The sequence below is a fragment of the Betta splendens genome, chromosome 12 (assembly GCF_900634795.4).
Source record: "Betta splendens chromosome 12, fBetSpl5.4, whole genome shotgun sequence".
Classification (NCBI taxonomy): Eukaryota; Metazoa; Chordata; class Actinopteri; order Anabantiformes; family Osphronemidae; genus Betta; species Betta splendens.
This window is the reverse complement of record NC_040892.2, coordinates 4,408,584-4,431,036: the sequence shown is the minus strand read 5'-3', so window position 1 is coordinate 4,431,036 and position 22,453 is coordinate 4,408,584. Positions and strand designations below refer to the sequence as shown.

At 49.5% G+C, this 22,453-nt stretch overlaps 3 protein-coding genes across 11 annotated transcripts; 2 read left to right on the top strand and 1 right to left on the bottom strand.

Moving 5' to 3' along the window:
* Window positions 1-67: 67 nt before the first annotated feature.
* Window positions 68-9,373, top strand: LOC114866769 (bone morphogenetic protein 1-like). Of its 7 annotated transcripts, none has more exons than XM_029168930.3 (20): window positions 71-432; window positions 2,732-2,883; window positions 2,970-3,054; window positions 3,133-3,250; window positions 3,335-3,513; window positions 3,593-3,698; window positions 4,223-4,347; window positions 4,428-4,543; window positions 4,628-4,730; window positions 4,817-4,933; window positions 5,008-5,153; window positions 5,225-5,420; window positions 5,497-5,622; window positions 6,119-6,279; window positions 6,352-6,532; window positions 6,903-7,028; window positions 7,136-7,263; window positions 7,356-7,569; window positions 7,756-8,006; window positions 8,094-9,373. In XM_029168930.3, the coding sequence occupies exons 1-20, from the start codon at window positions 300-302 to the stop codon at window positions 8,226-8,228; spliced, it is 2,898 nt and encodes a 965-aa protein (XP_029024763.1). In that variant the 5' UTR covers window positions 71-299; the 3' UTR covers window positions 8,229-9,373. The 7 variants fall into 7 exon arrangements, with proteins under 7 accessions (XP_029024762.1, XP_029024761.1, XP_029024763.1 ...); XM_029168926.3 differs by having other exon boundaries at window positions 72-432; window positions 2,732-2,842; window positions 2,923-3,054; XM_029168925.3 differs by having other exon boundaries at window positions 72-432; window positions 2,732-2,842; window positions 2,923-3,054; window positions 6,116-6,279.
* Window positions 8,941-12,322, bottom strand: trim69 (tripartite motif containing 69). The gene is made up of 6 exons (XM_029168975.3): window positions 11,466-12,322; window positions 11,288-11,383; window positions 10,972-11,205; window positions 10,308-10,330; window positions 10,114-10,229; window positions 8,941-10,040 (listed from the first exon to the last, which is right to left on the bottom strand). Exons 1-6 carry the CDS (start codon window positions 12,099-12,101, stop codon window positions 9,496-9,498), a joined length of 1,650 nt encoding a protein of 549 aa, XP_029024808.1. The 5' UTR covers window positions 12,102-12,322; the 3' UTR covers window positions 8,941-9,495.
* Window positions 12,323-15,593: 3,271 nt separating this feature from the next.
* Window positions 15,594-22,381, top strand: LOC114866833 (calsenilin-like). 3 transcript variants are annotated; one of them, XM_055513447.1, is made up of 9 exons: window positions 15,594-16,077; window positions 17,447-17,621; window positions 20,720-20,844; window positions 21,008-21,122; window positions 21,237-21,307; window positions 21,383-21,490; window positions 21,579-21,683; window positions 21,817-21,879; window positions 21,952-22,381. In XM_055513447.1, exons 1-9 carry the CDS (start codon window positions 16,072-16,074, stop codon window positions 21,997-21,999), a joined length of 816 nt encoding a protein of 271 aa, XP_055369422.1. In that variant the 5' UTR covers window positions 15,594-16,071; the 3' UTR covers window positions 22,000-22,381. The 3 variants fall into 3 exon arrangements, with proteins under 3 accessions (XP_055369422.1, XP_029024876.1, XP_029024877.1); XM_029169043.3 differs by having other exon boundaries at window positions 15,712-16,077; window positions 21,008-21,077; XM_029169044.2 differs by lacking the exons at window positions 15,594-16,077; window positions 17,447-17,621 and adding an exon at window positions 17,630-20,189 and having other exon boundaries at window positions 21,008-21,077.
* Window positions 22,382-22,453: the final 72 nt, after the last annotated feature.

The following is a 22,453-nucleotide window of genomic DNA, read 5'->3' as shown; positions in this document are numbered from 1 at the left end:
TTTGGGTGAGGAGGCTGAGACGTGTGTGTGTGTGTGTGTGCGTGCGTGCGTGCGTGCGTGCGTGTGTGTGTGCGTGCGTGCGTGCGTGTGTGTGTGTGTGCGTGCGTGCGTGCGTGCGTGGCTGCAGGTGGACGTGAACTCTGAGCTCCGCTCTCCCTCCGTCCTGCATGTGAGTGAATGACTGCCGCGGCATGGAGACATGACAAAGCGGCGCCGTGTTCGTAAAATCCCGTCGCCGCAGTCGGTGAACTTTTTTTTCTCACCGCTCCGACGCCGCTTGACTCCGTCCCGGTCAGACAATGGCAGCCTCCGCTGCGTTCTGGCTCCTGCTGTGCGGTCTGCGCGTCTCTCCGGCGGCTCGCTGGGAGGCTGTGGACGTCAGTTCGACCCACCTCGGTGATGCAATGGACTACAAGGATCCCTGCAAAGCCGGTACGGTGCGTTTTACCCTCACTGGTTTCCCCGCGTGTCGTGTTCAGTGAATGCGTGACTCCGTTCGCCAGTGGTCCCAGTCTTTTAGGCCTCGTTACTGTAATGTAGATCAAAGCAAACAGCCTTTGAGAGTGAAATTTAGATGAATTATTGATGATCAGTTTAAGCACATGAACAAAGTTACGACTAAATGCAAACTACTGAAAGCAAATAGGTGAAAAAACAACCCAATTGACGATTATGATTAAATCGTTCACTAAGAAAATGGCTGTTTTATTATATTAGCTTCATATTTAATATCCTTAATGTTTTCATAGTAACCTATAATTATACTAAGTGCCCTAATTGCTCGAAGTGCGTCTAATTTTTATCATTTCATTTAAGGCTGTGGACTATTTTGTTAACAGCACAGGTCTGATAACATCAGGTCTCATTGATTCTGTACTAACAGTTTCTTTACTACAGCATCACTAATACGTCCGTAGTCAAACCTTTTTTACACAGTACGTTAAATCAGCTTCTACCTGAGATAAAAACAAATGTGAGACTTTGTCAATAAACCCCGCTGTGTTAGAAGTAGGATGCTGATGAATGGGATGTCCATACAGTAGCATCTGTGACGTGCAGCTGCTGCTCTGATTGGCCGGTTCTGCCGCGTCTCCCTAACGAGCCTCCTCAAGAGATGAGGAAATTGCTTTTTCATCATCTCACACGCCAAACAACTACTGTGCTTATGAAGGGAGGCCTCCAGCTGCTTGTGGCCCCTTTTTTTTCACTTGTGACTTCAGAAACAGCCAAAACACAACACTCGTCTTCTCTGAGACAGTTGCCTGGAGACCAGAGGTCATTGAGGCCGTGCCAGCTCTGTGCTCGGCTACATGCCGGTGAAATGCCTCTGGCTTCGGGGCATGGGGTGCACGCCGCGGGGGTGACAGTCATTTACAGTCACCCTTTGCATGAGTGAATTCACTTCAAAGGCCAGCGCAGGGTCCGCTGTGTCTTTCCATTCTGCCTTTCAAAGGTTGTTACATCACACGGCTAAACGAGGTATTTAATGCGTGCGACCCCAGCCAGCTTTTCTGCTCGATTAGTGCTACCGTGTGCGGCCGGAGCTGAGCAGAACATGCTCTGAACGATGGAAGCATTATATTATTGCCTTAGAATGAAAAGCATGTGTGATGCACGTGACACACGTGTTTTTCATTGTTTCCATCGCTCAGAATTCACTGCTTACAGACTGTTTTCTATTATTATCAGGGGAAAACTGATAATATTTTGAAACATCTCAGCTGCTGCAACTTGTGGGAAATAGTAAAAGTTGTTAAAGTTGTTTCCTGGACCTTCAGTCATCACCTTACTATTGAATATACAGTGGGTGTGAGTTATTGCTGTAATAACTTTAAACCTGCTTTGCACGTTCTGACATTTGTGAGTTTTAGATCACTTTTAAATAAGGTTTTCTCTTTGAACCGTTTTCAGCCATTACACTTCAAGTCAATATTATTATCAGTTTGTTAAACATAATCATTAACAACTTTGGGCCTCATATTGAAGATAATCTTAACTGTCCATGTGTCTAAAAACACAAATGATGTTATTTCATAAGAATGGATCGTCTCAAAAACATAAATCTATTAGTGACTTAATCAATGTTTGACATTTAAATAATTTACAGTGTGAAGCTGTGGAAGTCACGCATTAGATCCCTTATCAGGTACAGTACAGTAGGTCTTTGCTCCCACGTACTCGACTTCATTCCTGGGTTAATCAGTTGCTGAATAAAGCAGAGAAAGGAAACACTGCACTTTAGGAAATTGAGCAACCCATGAAATTAGAAAAACTCAGCTGGAAGCTCTGAACGTGTCGTGCGCGGTGTTAGATGGACATCGGGCGATTTCATATGATCAGCCAAACGCGCTGAGCGGTAAAGATGCGCGTGTGAGAGAAAGAATGCGACACATCATCAGAACAGAGGCTGCAGAGCGCACACAATGCGTGTCGGTGCGTGTGCAGCGGTGTTTGCTGATCAAACAGATGCAGGCAGACACACGTCAGGACAGAGATACGGCTGAAAACACGTTCTGCTCCTTTTATGTTCAGGTTCAGCACATTTAATAAATACCGGATGGACAAATAATGATAAATGCATTCATGTTTATTTTCTTTTCTGATTACAAAGCACACAACTTTGAATGTATGAAAGGGGTTTTGTTTGTCATTGTCATCAGTTCATTGCTTCATTATCTCAGCTGTTTTTATGTCCGCTAACATCTGATCCGCTCATCACCTCGTGCCTCAGCTGCGTTTCTGGGAGACATCGCTCTGGATGAAGATGATCTGCGCATGCTCGGACAGGCCCTCGGCCCTACAGGTGCTCGGCCCATTGTCCAGAACAATCAGACGGACTCAGGTAGCGGAGCAGACATGCGCGTGAGTGTTCTTTTAGGACCAGTTACGGGTTCCTGTAGATTCCTCGTGCTGTCGTTGCAGTTAACGGCTCCGGTAGCGACGGAGCCGCGGTCGGGCGGCGTCTGCAGCGCGCGAGGAGAGCGGCCACCTCCAGGGCCGAGCGCGTGTGGCCCGACGGCGTCATCCCCTACGTCATCAGCGGCAACTTCAGTGGTGAGTTCTGCGGGGGCGTCGTTGCGTCCCGTTGGCGTTGCGGAGACCGTCAAAGTCCAATCCAGAGTTTCCCCGCAGGCAGCCAGCGAGCCATTTTCCGCCAGGCCATGCGCCACTGGGAGAAACACACCTGTGTAACGTTCACCGAGAGGACGACGGAGGAAAGTTACATCATCTTCACCTACAGGCCCTGCGGGTGAGTCTGCGGCTCGTTTCCCACGTTTGATTCGCAGGGAGGCTTCTTGGTCTTAGGCAGCGCTGAAGGCTGTCGCCGCCGCAGGTGCTGCTCCTACGTGGGCCGGAGGGGCGGCGGCCCTCAGGCCATCTCCATCGGCAAGAACTGCGACAAGTTCGGCATCGTGGTGCACGAACTGGGCCACGTCGTCGGCTTCTGGCACGAGCACACGCGCCCGGACCGCGACCGCCACGTGAGCATCGTCCGGGACAACATTCAGCCAGGTACCGCCGACACACGGAGACGCGCGGCCGCGGAACCGGTCCCGCCCGCGTTCACCCCGTTGTACACGTGTGTGACCAGGGCAGGAGTACAACTTCCTGAAGATGGAGCCGGGTGAGGTGGACTCGCTCGGGGAGGTCTACGACTTCGGCAGCATCATGCATTACGCAAGAAACACGTTCTCCAGGTTGGTTGGACCCATTCTCCTCACTATCGTCAGCCGAGCGGCACCAACCCGCTGTTTCTCCCTTTGCTGCTCCACGCTAGTCCTTTTGATGTCCATGTATTTATTTTACCTCCATCGTTGCTGTCCCGCTCGGGGTCATGGATCCGGGCCAAGGTGCATGAAGTCCTGGCAGCCCGGGCTCTGTTGAACAATCTGGGCTGGAGTGGCCTTTTTCCCTGGCATTGGGGAGCGGGCTCCACCGAGCCGCCTGGCACCGGCCAAAGGGCCCATTCAGGGCGCTCTGTTTGCACATGCCTGTCATTCACGGGCGCATCACCATGGGAACCGGAACAGGGGCGAGCTCCAACCCCAGTGGGAGATTATCAGGATCAATAAAGTATCAAGGTGTTGAACAAGAGCTGGACCTGGAACAGAGGCCTCTGGAGGCGGGTCTGTGTGTTGGAGTCGGCCCTTATCAGGATGTCAGGGGTTCGTTGCTGTTCTCTGTGCATCCCTCTCTTTTATTTCCCTCTCGTCTGAAACAGAGGACTCTTCCTGGACACCATTTTGCCCCGCTATGATGTCAATGGAGTCCGGCCACGTATTGGACAGAGGTCAAGGCTCAGCAAAGGGGACATCACACAAGCCCGCAAACTCTACAAATGCGCAAGTAAGAGGCGGACGATGTACAAATCATCTGTCATCACTGTAGAACCAAGAACCCAGATTCGGTGTGTGTGGTTGTGACAGAATGCGGGGACAGCCTGCAGGAGAGCGCCGGGAACCTGTCCTCTCCCGGGTTCCCCAACGGCTACTCGGCATACGCTCACTGTGTGTGGAGGATTTCTGTCACTCCCGGCGAGAAGGTGAGTTGAGTAGGAAATCACCTACAGAGACATTAACCGGAAAATTAATTGGAACGATGGCTGATGTCGCCTTGTTTCTCGCAGATCGTGTTGAATTTCACTGCGATGGACCTCTTCAGGAGCCACTTGTGCTGGTACGACCACGTGGAGGTTCGAGATGGGTTCTGGGGGAAAGCTCCCCTGAAAGGTAGCGCTCTGTGGGCGTGACCCGGGTGCGTACAGGTGGGCCGCGCTCTGGCAGGTGACGTCATCACTCCCCTCTGGCGCCCGCAGGCCGCTTCTGCGGGGACGCGCTCCCCGGTCCGATCGTGTCCACCGACAGTCAGCTGTGGATCGAGTTCCGGAGCAGCAGCAGCTGGGTGGGCAAGGGCTTCTCCGCCGTCTACGAAGGTGCGTCCGTTCTCCCGCCACTTCCTCCTTGGGCGGCGGACTACATATAACCCCGTTTCCCGCCTCCCGTGCAGCCGTCTGCGGCGGCGAGGTGCGACGGGACAGCGGGCAGATCCAGTCCCCCAATTATCCCGACGACTACCAGTCCAACAAGGAGTGCGTGTGGAGGATCACGGTGGCGGAGGGATTCGACGTGGGCTTGTCGTTCCAGTCGTTCGAGGTCACGCCCCCACAGTCGCCTCTGGCGTCCGTCAGGCCACGTGGTCCTCACTGTTCCCGCTCTGGCTGCAGGTGGAGAAGCACGACAGCTGCGCCTACGACTACGTGGAGGTGCGGGACGGCGGCTCCGAGGACAGTCCGCTGCTCGGACGCTTCTGCGGCTACGACAAACCCGACGACGTCAGGAGCGGCTCCAACCAGCTGTGGCTGAAGTTCGCCTCCGACGGAACCGTCAACAAAGCTGGCTTTGCCGCCAACTTTTTCAAGGGTCGGTCGCCGCCGGAAGTGGGAGCGCGTCCGGTGGCGCTCGCAGGGGCTTGATTGTGTGTGCGTTCATTTGCCAGAGACAGACGAGTGCTCGGGGCCCGACAACGGCGGGTGCGAGCAGCGCTGCGTGAACACGCTGGGCAGCTACAGGTGCGCGTGCGAGCCGGGCTACGAGCTCACCGCCGACAGACACAGCTGCGAAGGTGAGCGTGGAGCCTCTGAGCGCCGCTGCCCTCTAGTGGTCGCCACCCGCCACTGCACCGCCTCGCCTCCGCTGGCTCCGCTCACAACAAACCTCCTCCTTCATATCATCACCTCCGCTTCTGCTCTTCATGTCTTCATCTGCTTGACTTGCTCTGTGTAAAACATTGGCTTTAATGGCTTTTAAGCAGGGATGATATTAGTGCTCAGAGTCTCTAGTTTTGCCCAGTTTTTCTTGTGTGTGGGTGTGTTTATTTTTATTTGCTGCTAGTTTCTTCTTCCGCCACCAGAGGGCAGCACTTCTCTGCTTTAACTCGTCTTAGCAGTAAAAGTAGAATTACATTCTCTGTTTCTTTGTTTGCTGCCACTATGTTTGCTACCAAGACCCTTTCTGCTTTTTTTTTACCTCCATCCAACTTAGGATAATTCACACACGTTGTCTGATTTATGCCCTGCTGCCCTGTTACCACTAAGATTATTGGTTTGCCCCACCAGCAGCTGCCTGCGGCGGCATCGTCACCAAGCTCAATGGCTCCCTCACCACCCCCGGCTGGCCCAAAGAGTACCCGCCCAACAAGAACTGCGTGTGGCAGCTGGTGGCGCCCGTTCAGTACCGCATCACGCTGGTGTTCGACGTGTTCGAGACAGAAGGCAATGACGTAAGGCTGCTCGTGCAAGTCCAGTCTTCTGGGTGACGTGAGGTGAAACCTGTTGTAAATGTTCACCACCAGGTGTGCAAATACGATTATGTGGAGGTGCGCAGCGGTGTGAGCTCAGACGCAAAGCTTCATGGGAAGTTTTGTGGGGCAGAGAAGCCTGAGGTCATCACCTCCCAACAAAACAACATGAGGATTGAGTTCAAGTCTGACAACACGGTCTCCAGGAGGGGCTTCAAGGCTCATTTCTTTTCTGGTAAGGGGTCACAGAGGACGGAGGTCTTTCATCCAGCCTACATCCACATTTACTGTAGTTACAGCTGATTTTAGACTGTGGTTCATCAATCATTAGAATGATGTTTGCATATTTTTTGGGCCTCAAATCCTCAGTGAACGAATGCTTTTACTATGCTTGAGAATCAATACAGACAGACAGTTGGCAATTCACACATCGTATTCTTCACTCTTTTGGAAAACAGGCCTCGTTTGTGCCTGGACGTCAACAGGAAATGAGGCCGAACTGCTAATTCAATATGTCCCACAGGTTTTGCTTCGGCCCATTGTCTCACAATCACATGCCGCTGCTAAAGGGGTTACGAAATAAAGGTCTGGAAATATCCCCGCAGATATCGACGAATGCTCCAAGGACAACGGAGGCTGCCAGCACGAGTGTGTGAACACCTTCGGGAGCTACAGCTGCCAGTGCCGCAGCGGCTTCATGCTGCATGACAATAAGCACGACTGTAAGGAAGGTACAGCAGCGCCAGGCCACTCCTGCTTCCCAGAAAAAACACCCCCAGAGCTTTTGTGTTGAGGAAGAGGAAACGAGTCGCAGTTTTCCTTGTTTTGTCTATTCCAGCCGGATGCGATATCGTAATAAACAGTGTGTCGGGGGTGATCCGCAGCCCCAACTGGCCTGACGCGTATCCCAGTAAGAAGGCCTGCACCTGGTCCCTGTCCACCACCCCAGGTCATCGAATCAAACTTGTATGTCAGTGGATTTGGTTAGGTTTTACCCCACGATGCCAGCGGTCGCATAGAAGGCTTTCTGAAGGCATTCATGTGTAAATGGCGTTCAGGTTTTCAACGAGATCGACATGGAGGCTCATCTGGAATGCGCCTACGACCACCTGGAGATCTACGACGGCCAGGACGCCCGCGCCCCGACCCTGGGACGCGTCTGTGGCACCAAGAAGCCTCCTCCCGTCGTCTCCAGCGGCGACAGGCTGTTCCTGCGCTTCTTCTCCGACAACTCGGTGCAGAAGAAAGGCTTTGAAACTTCATACCAAGCCGGTGGGCAAAACAACTACACACTTACTGTACTCCCACCAAATAAAGGCTAAAAATACTAGAATTCTAAATGTGATGTTTCTGCTAAGGGTTTGTTTTGCGCTGTGATGGAAAGCTGCAATTCTTTCCCCCCTCGCTTTTACGAATTCCTCCTTCTGACCCTCTAATTTTGTGGCTGTGAATTCCCAGAATGTGGAGGAAGCCTTAAAGCCGAGGTCAAGACAAAGGACCTGTACTCTCATGCACAGTTCGGGGACAACAACTACCCCAGCGGCTCCGACTGCCTGTGGGTGGTCACCGCCGAGAAGGGCTACGGAGTGGAGGTCATCTTCCAAGTGTTTGAGACGGAGGAGGAGGCGGACTGCGGGTACGACTACGTGGAGTTGTACGACGGCGCTGACATCAAGTCTCCACGTCTGGGGAGATACTGCGGATCTGGGGTGAGGCTAAAAATACCCGCCCTGTGTAGTAAACACTAGTTACAGCCAGCGATCCTCCCTAAAGAGCCTCCTGCCTCCTCGTTGCAGACGCCGGAGGAGGTGTACTCGGCCGGAGACGCCGTCCTCTTAAAGTTCCACTCGGACGACAGCGTCAATAAAAAAGGCTTTCACGTGCGCTACACGAGCACAAAGTTCCAGGACACGCTGCACGCCAGCAAGTGACCGTCTCGCCCGGGCCCCAAACCTCAGTGGAGGCTCCGGCCCCAGCATCTGGTCGGACACACCCGTTCCTGGGCGAGCGGCGAATGCATGGAGCGACACCGCAGGCTCCAACTCGCATACTTTACATTCACATTTAATTCTGCTGTGAGGCCGCGTGGAGACACGGCGCCTTTACTCCTCCTCAGCTTCACCCCGTGAGTCGAGTAAACCGAGTCACACCACCAGTAGTGAGCTGATTACATTGTAGCACTGTGATAAGATAGAAACTCTACATATTGGGATGTACTGTAGTTCATCATGGCAGCAGTGTTTTTACTGTCTAGGGTTAAGAGCTTGATCACTTCACGCAGTATTTGGTGACAATGGAAGAAATTAGCATCTACTCAACTTCTCTTTCTGTCTTTGCTGCTGTGGTGTTGAGTGATGTCACAGGTGTTCCCTCACACCAGTTTTCCATTTTCAGTATTTTGCAATAGGCTTCGCTGACGCGTGACCTTCTCCTTGTTGGCACGTTGCTCCATTTCAGAAAACACAAAGGAGCCCCAGGAGTAATGTATCAAGCCTTCGCATCAGGCTACAGTAGTGCATGATACAAACAAAGCAGGGACTCGCTGGTACAAAAGCGTTGCTTTACTTTAATCCTGAGTGACGAGGAAAGGTGTTAACATCTTCGGTTTGTTAATATGATATAAAGCCCACACTGTGGAACAGGTGTTCAAAAATTGCCTTTATTAAATTGTTACCTGCGTAATACTGTACGACATTTAGCGCCTCAGACTCTGGTTCGACCAAAGTAAACAGCTGGAGCACAGTTAGCACAGAGTAGCCATTAAATCATTTGGTCAGAGGTTGCTGTGAACGCAAACACATTAGCATCCTTAAGGTTCCTGAATGCATCGTCATCAGAGAATATGACGAGTAAAACGTTAGAATAATAAACAAACACGATCGCATATGAATTTTAAGGAAGCAAGACAGATCACTGAATATAAAAAGTATGATTGCATAGTTCAACGATGTCACCACAGTCACAACCAAAGAGATTCACAGTCTTCACCGAAGCTCGGCTTCTCTGACATGAGATGTGTGGCAGTAGATCCAGTCTACAGAGTGGCCTGTGCTACAAAATAAAGGTCAGGCTCAGACACACTGGCTGATTTCATTCGTCTATATTCAGCACAAACACACTGTTTGTCGCTTTTCTCACGTGCACGTTCAGTTCACAGTTCTTTGGTCTCTTCTCTGTGACGTCTACGCTTCCACTCAGTTAAATCTTTGGTAAGAAAACCTTCAGAGGCTCGTTCTCATGCACTTTATCCAGGAAGCCCAGGTTAAAGTAAGGATACAGGGTCTCTGTGAAGGTCTCTCTGAAGGTGTACAGGTGAGTCATGCTCTCTGCGTTGTAGAAGGACACCAGGCCCCTCCTGTAGTCCAGGTACACCCCGATCCGGGCCAGCGGCTCCTCCAGGGACAGGACGGTGGGCGGGGACGTGCCGGCCATGTACTGCACCCCGTAGGAGAGGGACAGGGTCCAGAAGCCGTTGGCCGGGAGGGCCTTGATGACCCCCTTCCTGGGCACGGACTCTCGGGCCACGCCCACGGTCCACACCGTGCTGCTGTACACCTCGATCTCCCAGTAGTGGCGCCCGTGGGTGAAGCCCTGGCTGCCGAGCAGCGAGAGGGCGGCGTTGAACCTGTAGGGGTTGTCCTGCACCGTGTGGTTGAAGGTCTGGTAGCGCACGCAGGTGAGGGAGGAGGTGAGGCTGAGCCACGGGTTGGCCGTGCTGGAGTTGAAGGTGATGGCTGCAGGAACTGGAATCAGGAAAAGCAAGGCTTTAAATCGCCCCTCCACTTCTCTGAGAAGGTTGATTAGGATTCCCAGTACCTGGATAGATGCTTCCTTTCATGGATTTCCACACTCTGTACTGCAGGGGCCCCGCGAAGCGGCCCTCGCACAGGCTGGGCGGCGTGAAGGCCGGTTTCTCGAACTTCAGCGACGGCCTGCCAACGAAAGCAAAGTCAGAGGAGCAAAACAAGAGCGGGTCCCAGAGCCGGCGGCTGGACCGTTCCCACGCTCACCTCTGAAGCAGGACTTTGATGCTCTGAAACAGGACACGGGAGCAGCCGCGGGAAAGGAAAGACACAGAGGGGTGATTAGTGTTGAATCCGTGAGAGGAGAAAGCTTTTTCCTCCCCCCATGACATCAGCGCCTGAGCTCACGCTATCCCACCCTGCGGGATCTCCCCGCGGCCGCGGGAAAGTCCCGCCGCCGTGGTCGGAGCGTGGCCCCGCGCCCGAGCTCCTTATCCGCAGATCAGCGGGTGAGGTCACCGGCCTACATCCTGTCTGCGCCGATGGCCTCGTTAGAAGCTAGAAGCGCTCCAACCTTTGCACTCAACGCGGACGTGTCCAAAGGAACGCGATTAACGCGACTGCGGCTTTTAAAAATAGAAGGCAGTTTCACGGGGAAGCCAAAGCGGCCACACCCTGCGCAGCTTAACCTTCAGCACTGATGTTGGAGCCTATTTAACATCTTGGCGGATAAATGCATTCCTGCTTCATGACATGATGTAAAACTCACTTCAAATCAACCACTTTACTTTTTGTGCCTTTAATGTGATATACTGTATTTTTTTTTTTTGCTTGGAAAATAATGAGGAGCTCAGCATTTCTGGTCGTGATCGCCCCTAGCGCTGACTCATGGCGCCGCTGATGCCTTCCAGATGCACGCGTGTGACGCTACCCTGAGCAGAGTGAAGGGGTCCTGCTCCTGCAGCTTGTCCTCGATCTCGTGCACGGCCCTCTGCAGACGGGAGATCTCCACGCACAGCAGGGCCTTGTGCTCGTCCAGGCGGATCAGCTCCCGCCGCTCCTCCGTCTTCAGCTTCACCTGCAGCAGCTTCTCCTCCTGATACAGGAACTGGTGCAGGTCGCTGAACTGGGCCTCGATGCGCTGCTTCAGGTCGGCCGTGTGCTCCTGAGTGGTGGACGGGGAGTCTTAAACAGCGGCAAGCGGGGATATTGTTGCTCTTAAAGCATTTCAGTGTGCGTCCGCTCACCTTGAGCTTTTTGACCTCGTCTTCGGCTTCCCGGTCACACTGCAGCGCCGTGTTGAGCTCAGCTTTGAGAGAATCCATGGAGCTGTTCAGAGAAGCCTGATGGGACACCGTTAATGAGCAAAAGCCAAACACAGTTAGATTTTGCGTTCGCGGATGCAGCAGCTGGGCTCTGACTCACCCTGTACTTCTGCTCAGCCTCCTGCACGCACATCATGGTGTGGTTCCTGTGCTCCTGTGAAACGCCGCACACCAGACACACCAGCTCCTGGTCCTCCTCGCAGTACAGCTTCAGCTCCTCCCTGTGCCGGCTGCACCGGGGGACGGGAGCGGGGGCCCTCTCCGGCACCCCCACGTCCACCAGTCGGGCCCCGGCGCCGCTCTCCTCCAGACCCTGACAGTAGCTCTCCACGATGTTGGCGACGATGCGGTTGGGCCGGTAGCTCTGCCCCGGGTACACCTTCCTGCACTGAGGGCAGGAGCCGGTGCTCCCCTGCGCCGGGCACCGGGGACCCGTCCAGTAGCCCTCGATGCACCCCTGGCAAAAGGTGTGATCGCAGGGCAACGACACGGGCTGCTTGAAAAGATCCAGGCATATGGAGCAGGTGAGGTCCCTGCTGATTCTGTGAGCGGAGCTTTTGGTCACTTGTCCGGCTATGGGAGTCTGCAGCAGCTTTTCCATCGCTGTTTGCACAGCAAACTCGCCTTCCTTTGGTTTCCAACTTTTCTTCTCCTGCCTCTTCCCTTGGTTCAGCCTTTCTATGTTCTGCAGATAAACGGACTGGATTTTCTTCACCTCGTTCTGATTCTTGCTCATTCCTTTGCCTTGATTGTTTTCCCTGGGTCTGAGTGTGCAGCTAGACTGCGTCCTTCCCCTCGTGCAGAGTGTGGCCGCGCTCCCTGGCCTCCAGTCTTCCTGTTGACTGTTAGGAAATGAAGGGGGCGGCGCTGAGGGAGCCTCAGCCTCTCAAATCCTCGGGAAGATAGAGAAGGAATCTCAAGTCCGCCCCCCTTTTTCCCTCCAGGCTGATGTCACGTCTTTGTCAGGAAACCGAAGCGGCTGTGGATATTCTATCTATATTCTAGCCTTTTAGTTTGAAGGCTGAGTAATAACTCCACTAAGCCCCTAATCTGTTGCAGAACAACAGAAAAATGCAAATCCATCTTATGTGACTTTGAGTGCACATCCTGAGAGAAGGCAGTGACAGGTTTCCTCCTGCTTTTAATGGAAACACTGCCCAGTTAGAATCATTGTTGCTGCAGGGTAAACAAAGCAATTAGAGCGAGATTGAAACAGACAGAAAATGTCCCACGGTAACAAACCTCCGAGATCAAATGCGCTGCAGGCCTCCTCCTCCTCCCATCGTCTATTTATTAGAAGAGATATTTACAGCTCGTCCCCTGAGGCTGAGCACATCTGTCCAGAAACCCTTGCAACTAAAAAGTCCAATATGTACCTGCTGCCAAAACGAAGGGTGGAGAAGTATTATACCACATGAACAGTTTTACAGTGTGTTGCATCAGGCTCATCACAGACGCAAAGGAAACACAGAAACCCCCTGATTATGAAATGGAAAATAATCTCGGGTCAGGAGAGTGAAGCTACAGCTGAATTGAATTAGTGTGTCAGTGTGTGTGAGAAGACAGTGTGTCTCCTCTGTGCAATGTATTTCTATTGTTGCTAAAAACTATATCACATTGTCAATAGGAGGAAACCTGTGTCCTTGAAGAGGCTGGAAATTCCTTGAACGAGTCGACAGCTTTGTTTGCTGCTTTGTTATTGTCAGCTGCAGAAAAGGTAACAACCACAGAAGGAAAAGTCACCGGGCGGTGGAGGTGTTTAATGCTGACGTCGCCAGGTGTCTGTGTTGCTGCACATGCATGAAAACATTTTCTATCAGAACTTTATCCAAAATCTGTTGTGCAAACTGTAGATGAAACTTTTACGTTTGAGCTCATGTTTTTGTATGTTATGAACAGTACTGACATCTGGTGTCCAAAGTGTGACATAAACAGAAATACAGTACATTTGTCCAGACACTTATCTAAAAAAAAGCCCTGGGCAACACTTTGTTAGTAAGCAATAAATATGAATGAATTTACTACTTTACTTTTAAAGTTTGGTGTTTAGCAGCGTCCTGGGATTGGGTGAATCCTGAATATTGCAGGTGTGTCTGAGCCTCACTGTGTAACCTCACTGGCCAGGAGCTGTCTGTGGTGCTGAACCTTTGCAGGTGTCTGTGCTGACGATGGGGAGATTCTGCAGTGTAAAAATAAACATCATCAATTAGTCTGAAAAACGTCGATGTTGAGTTGACAAGTCATTATGGTGTGCAACGATCTGAAAGTATGGGCCAGAAGGAAGACGTTGACGTTCATGTGCTGGATGTCACATTTAGTAAGGAGTTATGGAAAAGAATGTAATTAACCTGTAACCTTTAGTGGTTCTTGATAAAAAAATGTCCATGGCATCTTCTTTAGAGCTGCACACAGGTAATTAACATAGGGACAGATTAGTATTGGTGAGTTAATTAAAACGTTGAAAGGCTTTTACTCTGTGGTTTCCAGGTCAGGACGAAGTGAAGCTGGGTGCAGCAGAGGCTCAACGCTTACATTTAGCTGCTGCATTAAAATAAAAGCTGTCATAATGGGTCAGCGTTTGTTTTTTGGATTCACAGTGCAGGAGATGAATGATCAGCTGCTGCATGAGAGGCAGAGAAAGCGGCAGGAGGAGGAGGAAGCGCATCTCTGCACGTCTGCAAGACACATGGCTGCCTTAAAACACAGTCTGCACTCAGGCGACCGCCGTTTTCTCAACAAAAGCCTGATTGAATGAATGCTGTATCATGTACAGGCTGCTTTTCGGTGTGATATCCATGCATTCACGCAGCAGCCGGGCTGTGAGCGTGAACGGCACAGCTGGAGACAATCTGAGTGCGTGCAGCCATGCATGTGAGCGTTTGTGGCAAATTCTGAAAGGAAAATGCAACATTTATGAGGAAACACAGGAAATAAAAGAAGCTCCCACACACACACACACACACACACACACACACACACACACACACAAACACACACACACACACACACACACACACACACACACGCATCTGCATGAACGCAAGCCCTCAATTAAACCCTGAGCTGATATGTGGGCCACCAGGGAAACCGAGTCTCTCAGGAACTCGCAGGTCTAAAAATAAGTTGAGCGTCTGCAGGAGTGAAGCTGACCTGAAGACAAAAGCAAGGACAGACAACATGAGAATATGGACTTCTACAGCTTTCTAGTGATAGAGACAAATATTTTCATAATGATGCATAATGATGTATAATGATGGAAGCATTTTGACCCTGTGCTGTTGGGCACCGCGGTCTCTGTTGCTCTGCTTCACACTGAAACGCCCTAAAATGGCTTCACTCAGTTTGTGGTTCCAGGAGCTGAAACCTGCTCACGTTCCTCCTGCATGAACCGCTGTCCAGACCCACACAGCTGCTAATGTGGCTGCAGAGTCTGGACCCTTTGTGTTATGTTTATGAGTCATCGTGAGTTTCCAAATCCTTCTCCACATGCCCTTTCCACTCCTTTTGTTCACTGCTGCCATTTCTTAAGAGACCTTCTCACGTTTTCTGTTTAACGGTTATTTGCTGAGATTTCATCTATGTCCTCACATTCCAGAGGAAAAGCGATGGACAGAAAGTCATGAATACTGTATTTTATGACTTATAACCACTAAATGCTGTTGGTGTCATTTGTGGAAAAACGGATGCCTGTGGAAACAGACTGTCCATTTTTTATCCTCATGTCTAAAGGGACTGAACCCAACACTGATTTTTTATTACGTCAAAGTAAGAGACTTAATTGACTCCAACAACTGAAAAAGCATTTAGTCGTTTAACTTCAACATCTAATTGTTATTTCTTTATTTTATCGCGTCGCCTATTTGTAATAACCCCCCTCCCCCACCGCCCACCGTCTCGTGACTCCCACTGAATTTGAGAACAGGCACTTTGGCAGGTTCAGACGCAATGTCAGAGCATATTTTTAGGAGCGAGACGCAGCTTCCTGCTCGCGTATTCATTTACCTTCCCAGTTAATGTGAAACCATGGATACAAACAGGTGCACGGCCCCAAGCGCAGCCTGGGCTGTAATTTCAAAACTCAAAGTCAGATGAACTGCGTTTCTGCAGCCTGATGCCATTTAGTGTCAGGGCACGTGAGTCAAATCAAGCAACGATGTGCTCTAAATGATCTTTAAATAACAAAACGCAAAAACAGGTAATAACGTTTTAAAATATAAGTTATGGCTTATTGCTGTGTGTACATTCTTTAAGTGACTCAAAAATGACTCACATTGTCCACGAAGCTTGATTAAAGTTCACTGTCAACATAATAACATCGTGTTATTGTTACAGGTGTTATTAAATCTGAGCCGCATCTTTTTAATTTCCACAGAGAATTTCTAGTATCGGCCACGGCGCAGGCGCCTTTGCGCACCTCGCCGCTCGTGCGCCTCTATGAATTGTTTGCCTCCTCGTCACTTGTTGAGAGCGACGCTGACGATGCTGCTGGTTCCGATTCATTCTGGCTTTTTTTTCTCTTCGGCCGAGCGGCAACGCGCAGATGTGACGAGGCGCAACACGCGCGCACATCTGACCGCGTGAGCTCCGCTCCCGCTGCTCTTTGCGGACGCCAGTTCTCCCTCTGTGCCCGTGCGTCGTCGAGCAGCGCGACTGGAGCAGGATTCCGGCGAAATTTCCTTTAAAAGGTCAACAGTGAAGCGGACGTAATGCAGGTACAGTAAACGTTTATTACTACGTGAAGAACTACGAGTGATCAGAAACGCGGCTGTCTGTGCTTGTAGCTGTGGTAGTGAACTTATTATAACCACTGCGCCCCACTTACACTGCGTAAACTATAAAAAGTTACAGTAACATCCGATTCAGGCAAATTTATTTTATTTTATTTTACACAACACTTAGTTGTGTAAAGGTTTGTTGACTGCCTGTGGTTAAATTCAAACTGTAGTAACAATTAGGATGCACTGACCTCAGGGCAAAGTGACACCATGCGCTTGTTTTGGACCAATAACCTGAGGCAACACACCATGAAGCATGAACCAACGAGTGGAGGTGGGTCGTAAAGCAGGTCAGCAGCATCACATGTGGTGGGAGGTGAACAGGAAGCCAGCATCAGGACCGTAAAGGGTTATTGTCAATGATAAGGTAATAATGGGCTTGGCACATATTGGGTGGTCTGACTGTGGACTGAGTGTGTTAAACATATGTGACAGTCAGTGGAGGGCGGTCGCCCCAAGCGTTCGTCGTGACTGTGATCATCACATTCAGAAACAGACTGTGACTCCTCGGACGTCCAGACTCCTCCAGGTTCTCATATCAGTTCACGCCTCTGGTGTGTTTATTCAAAGGCGTAATTGTGTGTCTGACATGAGCGCTGCTGTTTGTGGCTTCTGTGTGTGCGTCTGCTATTAGTGTTCTCACCGTGGTCGTCATTCACCTCGCCATCGCAGCCAACGCTGATCTTTTATTCATGCAGTTTTAAGGAATGTGAATTATTGAGCAGCATTTTTGATGCTCGGTGGCATGATTTTATATTCAAACAGCAGCCCGTGAATTCCTTTGCGGTAATTCTGCCTTTTTTCTCTTTAAACCTCTTTAAGAAAACTGTGGAACGCTTAATGCTACAAGGAGAAATATTTTAAAGTTTACTATTTTAAAATTCTAATTTAAAAAATCGAACGTAGAATTTAAATCATACAAAGCCCCAAAACCTCCACAATTATCATATCAGATGAGAAAATGTGACATGATGCTGAAAATAACTGGACACAAGATCTTATGTGTCCCCGTCCTCAGCTCTGGTTACAGACCGATTAGATCTTTGCTCATTCTTTCTCTCTTTTTCCAGAAAACCATATTATATAAAAACCCTGATCCAGTGAGTCCAGTGCTAAACTACATGTGACATAGTTTTCATTTTGACTCAGTCATTTGCATCCCATTCCAATGAGCAGCCTCAGAGCATCAGCGTATCACTATCCAGGTAGCGACCCGTTCGTCCAGGTTGCAGGAAGTGTCTTCATCCACTTACTGTCACGGGTCCCTGCTTCTCCTGGTGCGTGAACTTCCCTCATCTCCTCTCAGGCAAACGAGAAGGCGGTGGACGGCGGCCTGCTGCCCGACGCCAACGGCAAAGACCCCAACCCGGGGGGGGCGACGGAGGGCTCCAAGTGGCAGAGGCCCCGGCTGTCGCGGAGATCCCTGATGAAGTGCTGCCTCGTCAAGTGGATCATCGCCAGCACCTCGCCGCAGGGGCCAGGTAGAAACGCCCGCGTCAGCAGGTTCAGACAGTGAACGGGAGGGGACGAGGCCGCGAGCGCGTCCACGCCTCCCAGACACAGCGGGAGCACAGTGTCTTCCGCTGGCTGCCCTCACATGCCCCACTTTTCCCTTTTATCTAAATTATTGACGGTGCCCTTCTGTGCAGACAGGCTCTGCAGACCCGGAGCTCGTGCACCCGTTTCCATTATCTGCAGAGCATGGACACACGCGTCGTGCTTAAAATAGGGTGCAAACAGTATCTTCAACTTTAATGTCCATCCTGACATGAACCCTTTATGATTAGTCACTGGTGGCCTCATTTCCTGCTGGTTTCAGTGGCAATGCTCCAGCGTGGAGAACGGGCCGAATGTGCTAAAGAGCCTCTGCAGCTGCAAACAGAAGCCTCACAGTCACATGTGCATTTAACCGACTGCTTTCATGAACCTCTCATCTCGTCCTCTCCGTCGTCTGGTGGCCCCTCGATGTATCAGCGCTGCCTCTCCACACTAGGTGGCGATGTGTGCTCGCTCTCAGTCAGCTGGAACTCACTCACAACAGCAAAGAAGCCGAACATGTCATTCCTGCATTTGTTGAATGTAATTTTAGAAAGGATTGGGTTAAACTCAGTGAAATCACATCTTTTTTGAAAAAGTCCAGTAAACAACACGCTCACTGTCTATGTTCATTATACGTGAATTTCTCCATTTATAATAAATAATATGGCGATGACATATTTCCATGTTGGAGCACGACTGCAAACGGCCATGACCATGCAAACGACTGCGCGAGGCCTTTTGCCAAAAACAAAAATGCCTGAGGAAATAAATAAATAAAGGTGTTCTGAGAGCGCTTAGTGAAAGCAAAGGTGCAGTAATGGTGTTTAACCGTGTGATGAGAAGTTGGTGGATGGCTCTGATTGATGGACTCTGGCTCTGAGTGGTAATGCTGCTCTCGCTGCAGTCATTAAAGCCTGGCGATGCTCTGTCTGCGTCTCCTCGAGCTTAAGTCACCTCACCCTCGTCTGTATTTAATAGAAGAACCAGCACTTAGGCCGCATTAAACAGTGGAATGTTGCATTATTGTTAGGGCAGGTTCCCACACCAGCGCATGCATTTTGTATGTGATGGGAGTGATCGTGTCCTGCGAGGCAAAATTAATCATCAGAAAAATTCCACAGATGCTCTCAACTACTCCAATGCTCCAATGTTTATTTTTTCTTTGAATATTCTATGATGATGTTGTTTTGCTTCTTTCCGGACTTTTCGGTAGCTTTACAAAATACAGTTAAGGTAAAAAAAAAAAAAACACCTTCCGGGCTCCAATTTATTGAAATTCAAGTCAATAAGGAATTCATTTTTCATTCAAGAAAAAGACTTGTGTGTTGTTCTCACCATAGCACACGTTCTGTACGAGCCTTTAGGGACGAGTCTATCAGGAGCTTCTAACATGAAGCCACTGAAATGCTTCTCCGCTTCCTCGGTCTCAGACCGATGTTTCACCTCTCGCCAATTGATTTGCCCTCCACCCACCTTTTACACAGACTCCATTAGCGTGTGCACCGTCATCAGTTGTGAAATATACTCCTATTTGTCTTACAACAATATATTAAGACTATAATAATACAACTTACTCACACTAATTTAGCAGTTCAGGTCTAGTTTGCTTTCACCCGTGTTGTTTTAGACATTGACCTCTTCTCCTGTATGTTCTATCACACATGTGCTCATCCTCCACTTCACTACTCTTAACTACAGTGTCATAAACAAAGTAGTTTTACAGTCACATTGCTCTAAGTTATTGTCTGTACGGCTGAACAGCCCAGTCGACTGGAGCAGCGCCGCACAGGGCAGGGCAGGTTACTTTACTCTAAGTGCTGCTGGTGTTCCAGCCATCAGCGGATGTGGATCAATGCTTGGTTTTACAGCTTTGCATCCTTGAAATGACTGAGCAAATACAGACGGCTCAGAGTGTCAGTCGGGGACTATTAGTAAAGAAAATTCCTTCAGTATCAGCCCCCACCTCACCGACCTCAAACACACAGAGCCCAGGACCGGGTGAGGCGAGATGGGCTGAGTGCGGTCGGAGTCCACAACGAAACATCCAGGACACGACATGCGGCAGAGAGGAATCAGAGGAGGAGCGTTGGCCGGCGGAGGTGGCTTTGGAGCCTTTTGCAAAAGTAAAAGTCTGGAGATCCTTTGCAGGAGCCGATAATGGAGTCGGGACGCGGTTACTTAGAGTCAGTGCAGCAGCTTTCTGGTGGGAACGAGCCGGGGCTTTGCTCGGAGCGCACGCATTTGCTGATGCCTGTGCAAAAACCCCTGATGATGATGATGATGATGATGATGAGGTAGCCGGAGGGAGGAGATGAGTGGCAGCAGGTGATGGCCGTAGCCCTTAGCTACACGTCGGACGGGCGCCTTTTCCTGCAGGACTTCCGCACGTATCCAAGGCCCCGCAGCGATGGACATCGAGGGCATGGAAGTGTTTGCCATCGTTGTTGTCATTGGGCTGTTTATAGTCGTGCTCAAGCAGTTTGGCATCTGGGAGCCCATGTCACTGGAAGGTAAGACACAGAGTCCAGAAACGGGAACCGGCTGTGGAGTTTTTCAGCTTTCATTTATTTGTTCTGGGGACGTTTAATTAATTAGTTAGTTGGACTTTTCATTGTCTGACTTTCATTTTGGCGAATGGACTGAACCTTCGGCTCAGTTCCTTTGTCTGAATGAGACAATAACTATGACTCAAACTCAAATGCTGTGTCTAAAATCAATTTATATAACAGCGAACTCTCTGTCTCATCTTTTCTTTTCACACAGTTAAATACATTCTTCTTACGCCTGCTTGTCTCCCACTCCATTCCTTCCTTCATCCTCATCTTCCCTTCAATATCTTCCTGTTTTTTATTTATATTTGATTTAAGATGGTGAGCATTTTGTGTTGTGAAGTTTTTCCTTGCTTCTCGTTTGTTTGGTTCTTCTGGCATCTTCAGCTCCTCGCCACCCCTCCGCTTTTTTCTTTCTCGTCTCACCACTATTTCTTCCCATCCCTCTTTATCCCCACCCGCCCCGATCTCTCTGTTTTCCCATCTGACAGACAGCAGCGACAGCGACCTGGAGCTCTCCATGGTGCGCCACCAGCCCGAGGGGCTCGACCAGCTCCAAGCCCAGACCCAGTTCACCAGGAAGGAGCTCCAGTCACTTTACAGAGGCTTCAAAAATGTATGAAACCAGTCGCCAAATTGAGGAGGAAGATTCTATGTAGAGGTCAACTTGATTTACAGGGTTTATAATGACAAACAGTTAGGAGATTAAGCCACACAGAAACACTGTCATTGAATTAGATGCACCGATTTGTTAATGAACTGTTTCTTAACTTTGATAGGAATGTCCCAGTGGACTCGTGGATGAAGAAACGTTCAAAACCATTTACTCACAGTTCTTCCCTCAAGGAGGTGCAGTATCGTCCGTAAAGTCTGTAAAGACGTGGAGTGACTCTGGTTTCTTGACATTTTCATCCATTTGCATCTTCTAATTGTAGACTTGATTTCACAGAGCTGTTATGCTCACATGCAGTAAGTCAACGCTCTCTCTAACACTCTGTTTGTTCTTAGATGCGACCACCTATGCTCACTTCCTTTTCAATGCGTTTGACATGGACAGAAACGGCTCCATTCGCTTCGAGGTAAGTCTTCTTGCATCTGTGTCTGAATTCCACAGTTTGAGTTTCACTTTTAAGTCGAATCCGGCGTTTTTGCAGGACTTTGTTTTAGGGTTATCAGTGCTGCTTAGAGGCTCCGTTACAGAGAAGCTCCGATGGGCCTTTAACCTGTACGATATCAACAAGGACGGCTATATTACAAAAGAGGTACAGGCAACATGAGAATACAGATGCCAGACTGACTTTTACCCATGATTTGGACGAGTGAGGTATTTATTTATTTATTTCCCTGCAGGAAATGTTGGCAATAATGACGTCCATTTATGACATGATGGGCAGGTATACTTTACCCAGTGTACGAGACGACTCCCCCTTTGAGCATGTGGAGAAATTCTTCCAGGTACTAAATGTAAACGTCCAGCGTTTCTGTGTAATCTTCAGCATCTTCATATCAATGTGAGCAGCCTTAATGCCAACAAGTGCTGGCAAATGGGACTTTGGTCTGAGTCTCGTTCCTGTTTGATATTTTCTAGAAGATGGATCGTAACAGAGATGGTGTGGTGACGTTAGATGAATTTATAGAAACCTGCCAAAAGGTAAACTTGTGCTTATTGTCTGAAGTATGTTGCTTTTTTGGCACCTTATAACTATGCTCCTTATCTCAACAGGATGAGAATATAATGGCTTCCATGCAGCTCTTTGAAAACGTCATCTAGTTCTTTAACGGAGCGTGGCTCAGTAATGCTGCACGGTTGCATCTGCGAGAGCTTGGGCCGAAAATAACATCCTGAACAATTATCCTGATAAAGAAAGATTTCATCACAGCACAAGGAGAAATGTTTCTTTGCATGACAAAGTTTTTATTTTGTTTTTGCACAAGAAGTAAATGTGAAACTTTGTCATCACAGTCAGATGAGCATGAGTCTAAAAGCATGTGATGCTAACCACTCCTAGCACAAACAAGTTCTTTTATTGTTGACCCCTTTAAACCTGAGGCGTTAATCAGTAGGTTTGCGAGGGTTTTTGTGTAATGTTGGTGTCCAGTCATTATCGTGTTGAAGCCTAAAAAAATAAAGTGTTGAACAACTCTATAGAATATTTCTTGACTGTGTTGTAATTTTCTTCACAGAAGAAAAGTGGGTCTGAAATAATAATGTGCTAAAATCTAAA